The sequence below is a fragment of the Toxotes jaculatrix genome, chromosome 3 (genome assembly GCF_017976425.1).
Source record: "Toxotes jaculatrix isolate fToxJac2 chromosome 3, fToxJac2.pri, whole genome shotgun sequence".
NCBI classification, from domain to species: domain Eukaryota; kingdom Metazoa; phylum Chordata; class Actinopteri; family Toxotidae; genus Toxotes; species Toxotes jaculatrix.
The window spans coordinates 26,433,130-26,441,613 of NC_054396.1; the positions used below are offsets into that span (position 1 = coordinate 26,433,130).

General features: G+C 40.5%; 1 protein-coding gene across 2 annotated transcripts; it reads right to left on the reverse strand.

Moving 5' to 3' along the window:
* Positions 1-4,486: 4,486 nt before the first annotated feature.
* Positions 4,487-6,439, reverse strand: wu:fb55g09 (coiled-coil domain-containing glutamate-rich protein 1). 2 transcript variants are annotated; one of them, XM_041034858.1, is made up of 2 exons: positions 5,226-6,439; positions 4,487-4,851 (listed from the first exon to the last, which is right to left on the reverse strand). In XM_041034858.1, the coding sequence occupies exon 1, from the start codon at positions 5,960-5,962 to the stop codon at positions 5,291-5,293; it is 672 nt and encodes a 223-aa protein (XP_040890792.1). In that variant the 5' UTR covers positions 5,963-6,439; the 3' UTR covers positions 4,487-4,851; positions 5,226-5,290. The 2 variants fall into 2 exon arrangements, with proteins under 2 accessions (XP_040890792.1, XP_040890791.1); XM_041034857.1 differs by having other exon boundaries at positions 5,221-6,438.
* Between the last annotated feature and the right edge of the window lie 2,045 nt (positions 6,440-8,484).

Sequence of the window (8,484 nt, forward strand, 5' to 3'; positions counted from 1 at the left end):
TGTGAGTATGTGTGATACGGACTGTCTATCTATCAATCATCACAGGAGATTTATTTTTGTATTTTCAAAATTTGTATTTCCTCTGTTTGACAGCCGTTAGTAGGAAACAAGGAGAGCGGGAAAAGTGTGTATAGAGAGCCAAAGCTCCTACGTCACTATCATGCTAGCCTCTGTTTACTCAGCGTCTCTCATTCAACGTGTCTTTCATCAGTATTTCTGAATTTAAGATGCATGTTCCATATTCTAGGAGGACAAAGGATGAGCACTGCGGTCTAAAAACATTTGACCTACAATGCTCAGTGCACTTTGTCCTGCTGTTATTGCAAACATGCCTTGACTCCTTGGCTGCCTTGGCTTAAAACAGCAAAAACCTTGGGCTTGTGGGAAATGTTCCTTACCGAAGGCCACCCCCATCAAAAAAAGAAAAAAAAACACAAAAAAAAACAAAACAAGAAATGTTGATAAACCAAAAATTTTCATTTTGCAAGTATTTATATTCGACATTGTCAATTCGACAAATGTCAATGGGCTTTGTCAGTTGAAGATTAACAAATGGGCATTTTGACTGGTTACGCTGGCTGTTAATCATGGACACCAGTTACTCAGAAGTGCTGTCATGGGTACATCCCCATACATTACATGCCTGATTTTTGAATTTGAATTTGAAATTCCCATCTTATCAGTAAGAGTAAGGGCCCCCCAAAAAATAAATTAAAAAACAACAGTATTTCAAAATGTAATAATGCTCTAAAATTGTTATCTTAAATTCTTTATTGTTATTTACACAGTGACATGATTCAGGATTATAAAAGACAAAAGATAATCATTCACATCTAAAATGTTTAACTTTATTTAAACTCACAACACGAAGTCTCGCAGATTTCAACAGCTAGTTGGTCATTAAAGTGAGTGTGTGTGGGTGTGTCAGTGATCTTTCTAACCGTCGTTCCTACGGTAACTCTGTCTGTACTTGTTGTTGGACGACTGCCCCTTCACCAACAGTTCACATTTATCTATGTGTGTTTGTGTGTGTGCACGCACTCTTGTACGTTTGTACATCTTTGAGTGGACCTGTAAGTTTTAGATCTTGAAATTTCTGGAAATTTTTATAATGTGATTTTAAAAAAAAAGAAAAAACATTTCTGGAAACTTGGCACATTTTGTCTGATCCTCACTTGGAAGTTAAAAGTCAGTTTGGGCGCAGAATTAGTTTTAAATTGAAGGTTTAGGTTTGGAAACAGATTATGTCAGTGAGGGTCTTTGTAAGTACAGTCAGCAGATTAGCATTAGCACAGCTAGCAGAGGAAGTGTTTGCAGGGTACTGATCTACTTTCTATAATCTGCCACACATACCTCCTTACTGCCATGGTTTCCCTCTGTGTGTGTGTGTGTGTGCACACGTGTGTGTCAGCTAGCCAGCTCTCTTTCTCTTCCTGTTTGGTAGTGTCAGCTGACCAATCAGAGGGAATATTGCACAACAAGAACTCAAACTGGAAGCTGCTGTTGACTGTGACAACAAGGGCAGCAGAAAGTAGAGACAGGAGCTACAGTGGATGCAATAGAGACAAAACAGCTGTGACCTGCTGCAGTGTCCCTGAGCAAGGCACTGAGGTTTCAGTGTGTGTGATAAGATAAGGAACAGTGCAAACACACCATGGATCAGTGTGACTGTGTGTGTGTGTGCGTGTTCTTGCTTAACACACCCTCAGAATGGATTTCACCCAGTGCCAAATGAGCTGGTCAGCTGATCTAGAGGTCAAAGGTCAGTCTGAGGAGGTTAGAACTACTGCCAGCATGAAGCTGCTTCTTATCATCTGTCTTCTGTCTTCAAGGGTCGGCCTTTGTCATGACATTTAGTATTTTTATTATTATATTGTTTGAGTTACGCAATGTAACGATGTGAATGGATTAAATCATCCACAGTCAGATTACCTACCATAACATAAAGAGAGTAACTGCACCAGGGCACCCTGAAAGCTCCAGACTCCAGTGCACCATTTAATGAACATAATGAAATCTCAATCAGCAATGATTGGACAAGTAGAGGTGCCTGGAAATTTGGTCAAGGTTTGGTGGAAAACAAAAAAGAAGAGAGTTTGGCAATAGACTGTATTTTATTTTTAGTTCATACTTTTGATAAATGTGTTGTTTGATCTGTCTTGTCGTGCTTGCGCAACACATTTTCCTGAAAAACTGTGTGCTAAATCAAATCACTACAAACTGGTTACTAATTACAAACTAAAACATTGCATTGCATAGAGATTTGTAGAAACAAGGGGACCCGTGGGGGCACTACAGCTCATTTTAAAAGCTTTAAAATTAAGTATTATTGTACAATGCAAACCCTCTTCAGTCAATGTAAATCTAATGAACCGAAACCTGCTTAACTGTCCATTTATAACAGTCCAGTGAAAAATAACATGTAAGTCTTCTACCAATCCAAAGTTGTTTTTTACAGGCAGTTTAACTCACATTCACTGAAACCTGTCTAAGGGCAGGGCACAATATCTGCACTGTGTACAGTCTATGCCACTGGTGTAGTAACCAGACCCAAAATGCAAAAAAAGAAGGAATTGCAACCCTTTTGTCTAAGTTTGCTTATCGGCTGGAAAAGGTTAAACATGTTTCACATTTTCACAGTTTGAAGCTACTTTGAAAGCTTACAGCTCTGCAAGCTACAGGTTATTTCACACTGGAAGAACCTGAATTACAGCAAAGCTACACCAGAAAGAAATCTCGCTTGGTGATCTAAACCAAACTACTTCGTAAAAAAAAAAAAGAAAACGTAATCAATCAAATTGACAATGAACACGTGATATGAAATATCCCAGTATTCATGGGAAAGTTCAAGAAGTGTCAGCTTTGGTTTCGTGTGCAATAATTGCTTAAGTATGGCCACGGTGACTCTTCCTCAGGCTGAGGTCTGGGAGGTTTATCCATGATGACGTTGTTGCTGTGTGAGCACTGACCAACACCCTCCCTTTTCTTTTGCACATGTACTACACAAAGGTCAAGTGTGTGATGGTGACTGCCTGACGAATGCATTGCCTGGGCATGCCTTCACAGTGGTCAGGATGTAAGAAAATGGAGGCAGGCCTGGTCAAAAGGGCTTCAACTACAGTAGAGCAGCAATGGTAAAATAAAAAAAAACATCCTTTCTTTTTATGGCCCAAAATTGTTCATAGTTTCACCACACAAAAATGACAAAAAACTACTACTTGAACCACAAATCATTCCAATATGAATGTGGCTTAACTACCAGAGAGCTACTGCAAAATATAGTTTAAATACTTGTAGTTCAGTGTAGTTCCTCAACACTATTCTGTAGTCACTGCTCACTGACCCTGAAGGGCAGAATAGCAGATCATGTGGAGAAATCAAAGAACATCTATTGCCCGCCTGTTCCTCTCAGTTTGACCCGTTGCCATTATTAGTTTATGACACACAAACACAAAGAGGCTTACACCTCCTTGGCCGTCCTGAGTGGGTGTGACCAGCCCACTTCACTTTATATAATCCACTTCAACTGCTCTGTATGCAGGAACAATGAGCCTACATCCTCCCAGCTTCGATTTTTGTCTGAAATTTATGAATAGACAAATAAAACACTAATAATGATGGTTACAAGACAATATGGCTATGACACAATGAAGAATCAACTGTACATTTCTATTACCACAGACTGTCTAAGAAGCAACATATAAACCTTGTACAAACTAATATGATAAGTAACATTTTCAATTGAAATAAACAAACTTATTTAAATGAAGGGGATTTAAAATCATTAAAATGGTTAAATATTGCTAATAGGGTTAAGTATTTAGTGACAGGTCATGTATGTGAATGCCTAGCTAGCCACGTAACACAGACTATTTATAGGCGTTTGTGCACACATGAGACCAGCATAGGCTTAAAACGATGCAGGGTCCAAATGCTGGCAAAACTCATAAAACTGGTTCTTTCGGATCTATTTACTTTTCGTAGGTTGGAGCCAGGATGTGGACCAGGTGACCAGATAATGTGAGGAATTCAGAATGCATTTCAGTTACTAAAAAAAAAATGTAATGGAAGGAATACAGAGGGAAGATATCTGTGATTATGTATTTATATGAAAGATATCCATGATAGTAAAATCAGCTGTGACAGCTTTTAATTATTAATGTATACTAACTTATTAACTTTTAGTGTCTTGTTTCAATGTTATATTTCAGTTACACCTTGTCTGTGTTACATGTTGTTTGATTGTCCATGTGTCATATGAGATTGAATCTATTTTTGTTTTCTTCTCTTCTTTTTTCAGGTCTTTTTGTCTTATTTCAAAATGAAATGAAAGCAAACTAACACCACCTGTTCATCATCCAGGCACCGAAAAAAATGTTTAAATTATTTCTGCACTTGTATTTTTGTTGTTATATTGAATTGTGTTTTTCTTTACTGCTCTGCTCACATATTATCATGTGACCTGTTATTAAGACACATGTGATTAACACTAAGTATGTATTTTTACATGGCTTTACTTTGCCTTATTCACTCGGAGCTACCCAGATGACTCAGTGACACACTTTAACACTTTTAGAAAATTTCATACACACTCATTTATATCCACAAAAACAAATACTCGGCCCACGTTACATCAATCAGATATTTATTTGTGTTTTTGTTTTTTTGTTTTTTTTATTCAGAACAGTTAAAGGCTTTTTGTTAATGACAGTCTGCATCTGCCAATCGTCTGCTGTCTAATCCAGGCAGCTCGATTCTGATTGGCTCTTTGGGCTCACTCCCACCACCTAGCCCATCTCCCTTTGTGTGCGACAACAACAGAAAGGCAGCACTTTACAGCACCTGGACACACTGCACATGACCAAACACAAACCAAACATCAGTTAAAAAACATCCGTCTTAATAATGTCATTTAATCTTTCATTTAGTCAAAGTTATTTCTTAAACCTATAAAAATGCCAACAGTGTGAGATAATTCCACTTTCTCTTAGTGCAGTTTCCCTTGTTGTTCTCTAAACATCAGTGTCAGTGTCTCAAAAAAGACATTAGCCTGATCACTGAAGGAATGTTGAGAAAATTACACTTCTTTTTTAAGTTTGTTCCTGCTGGAAACTAGTGGAATAATCTCAGTCTGTGAGCAGATTCTTCAACTTTTAAGGCTAAATGACTTAATAAGGTGGAGATTTTTCTTATTTTCTGAAAACATGATGCAGAACAAACCTGACCCCGTTCAGTCTGAGGTTTGAGTCTCACACTGATGGGAACAAAATGGCTCCCTGAAAGTTTCTCTTCAGGATGTCAGGATGTCACAGAACTCAACAAAGTCCCTCTGCATGAAATTCTGACTCTGCATCAGGTCGTCTTCAGAGGGGAAATACTGCATGCTGTCCTCCTGCAGACGCAGACTGTCTTCATGCAGACGCAGACTGTCCCCGTGCAGGTGTAGACTGTCCTCGTGCAGTACCAGGATCTGTCCTGGTGGCGTTGTTGAGCCGTGTGGGTTGGGACTGTCCAGGAGGGCTCCTCTGGCATTCTCCAGGACGCCCAGGTATGAGTCCATGTCCGTGAGCTCCATGTCGCTGTCGGAGCTGCTGCCACTGTCGCTCCCCACAGAGTCGGAGCGCATGTGCAGCATCTGGTACTTCTCGTGCATCAGAAACTGGTTTGTGTTCTTGGGGGCCCGCATCCCCCTCGCTCTGTTTCCCTTGACGTTGACGGGCCGGAGAGACATCACCATCCTCTGGAGGTGTCGGGGATGATGTTGATGAGGATGATGACGTTGAGGGTGTTGATGGTGGTGATTGCGCCCTTTCGGCCACCCTCCTGTCCTCCGCCCCTGCAGGCGCCCCCTGCAGCTCTTGGACCAGCCGTGCTTCCTGCGGCTGGCGGCGTCCCTCTGTGGAGCCTCTTTTCCATCCTGCTGCTGATGGCAGCTCCTCCTGCACATCATCTCTGAGAGCATTTTCTTGTCTTTCTTGCAGTCGCCTCCCTTCCTCCCTGCTGCTCTCCTTCACATCCTCCTCTCCACACGGAGGCCCACACAACAACAAAGAGAGGCTGGTTTCTGTTTTTCTGGCTCAGATCACAAATGACCCTCCTCTCACTCAAGAGTCTACCTTTTCACTATTCTTTCGCTTTTTTTCTTGACCTCTGGCTTTGGCTGGTGCATAGCCTGCTCTTCCTCCCCTTGCAGTAGCAGCTTGCCTGCTCCGCTGGCTCCCTGTCACGCCCTCCTCTGTTTCTCTAATCTCTCTTCTTCACCTCTCTGAAAGTCAAATCAGCTCCTTACAGCTCTGATTAGTGAAGTGAAGTGAGCTGCTAAGGGGTGTTCAGCGTTTTCTGGCAGATTTAAAGCTGTTTTGTTTTTTTTCTTTCTCGGTTTTAGGCCAGTGACTGTAGTGCACTCAGCTCTGACCAGCACTGACTGTAGCTCTGCCTGCCCCTCAGAGCCTGGATAAAGAGCTGGAAGAATCCATTCACGGGTTTACCAAAAGAAGGGGGTGGAGCAGTGTTTTCAGGTTTATCCACTGCCTATTAATAACAAAGTATAATTACATATTTCTATGAAATATTACTTCTACACATGAGAAAAAGCTGTTAGACCTACAAGCTGACACATGTCAGCCTGTAGGTGCCTCGGGTTTTGTGCTGTGTTTGTTAGAAGCAGAAAGCTGCTCCCTGCAGCAGGATGGTTCACTCCGCTTCAGTTTTAGCAGCTGAAATCTGATCCACAGCTGCTGCTGTTACTCCCCCCACCCCCCCACCTCTGACAACAGACACACAGTACAGCAACAACAACCACCAACACTGAGCAGGGCGACTGTAGTGGTTGTCACAATAGCAGCGACAGTTGTTGGTTAGTTATTGTGTCATGCACAAACAAATGCAAACGTGATTTTAAAATACCATTGCAGAGGTGAAACTTTTGTCCTGGTTTCTTGCATAAAACGTCACATTACAAACAAAGAACTTCTGTCGTCTTCTGTCCCAAACTTTACAAACAAAATCTGGGGTTCTCTCTCTCAAGCACAACTCAACACAACAACACAACTGTGCATGGCAATGTTTGACAGTTACACCATCACTTTGACCCTGAACTGAAATATCTCGACAAATATGACATTTTTTACAGCCATTTCTGGTCCAGAAACAATGCACCTGACTTTAATGATCTCCGGACTCTTCACCTTGTTCCACTCTAAGGTTTGCATTTCTGATTTTAGTGAAATATCTCAACAACGATTCAGTAGATTGCCATGAAATTTGGTTCAGTGGCATTCATGCTGGCCTCATCATAAATTCTAATAGCTTTGGTGATCTCTTGGGTTTTCCTCTAGTGCCATCATCAGGTCAAGAATTTAATTTTTCCAATGCTCTTTTTATGATCAAATACCTACAACACTAATGGCATTCCCATCACCCACAGTTTTACTTTGTGTTTAGTGTGATCTTAGCATTGTAATATGGTAAACTAAGCTGGTCATCATGGAAAACATTATTCCTGCTAAACATCAGCATGTTTGCATTATTATATAATGAAAACATTAATCTCTAGTGTCGCCTACATCACACAACACAGCCTTTCCTTCTCAAAGAGACCATTAAAACTAGTACTTGCTCCTACCCTTACAATTCAGTTCAGGTCAGATTTATTTAAATATTTTTTATTCAGTTTCAACAAATCAAAGACCGTGAAAAGACCACAAGTCTGTAAATTTGCAGTACACTACTGACCCCATGTGGCTGTAACATGTCTACTACACAGAACAGCCAAAGCAGGAGGACGGGGTCCCTCCATCCAGCAAAATTGTTGGATAGATTACAAGACATTGCTTTGCTATACTTAGATCCTTACCACTAGTGTATCATAAAATGGTGTAGTATAGAACACAGATTTTGATTTGATTTATTATTGTAATGGAGCTCTGAATCAGCTACAGAACAAACAGGGAGTAGAGGATGATCACATCAGGCAACAATAAGCTACTGTTAAGCTTGCTAATGACACATGCAGTGTGCTATGCACTGAATATTCAGCCTGCTTTGAAACAAGAAGTCATCACCATCCGTCTTCATAATTCCGCTAATATTTGTTGCCTTAGCAAGTTGGAATTTATTCGGCACACAGCAGCACATCGCCTCGTTATATATGGGTCAAATGTTAAGGAACAAAAAGTACAATAAATAAGCAAAAATTAAGCACACAAATTAAAATGATAAAATACAACAACTGTTATTGTATTCAGATGGCTATTATTGACACAGTTTATATGCCTTCACAGCTTGTTTTTGTTCAGTTCCCCACTAAGGGAAGCCCTGAAATAAATAAAGTTACATCTCCTATTTCTGATGTTGATCCCATTTGAGTTTTTTTTTCTCTATAATATTCTCCAAGAAATACAGGTTTCTGCGTCCGGATGGTTGTTTCGTACAGCTATGACCTGTTATTATCTTTGTTTACCACGGTCAGCGTTGTTACCAAAG

What these genes read in the sequence shown, in the direction of transcription:
- wu:fb55g09 (XM_041034858.1), bottom strand. Translation starts at nt 5,962, where the DNA reads ATGCTCTCAGAGATGATGTGCAGGAGGAGCTGCCATCAGCAGCAGGAT.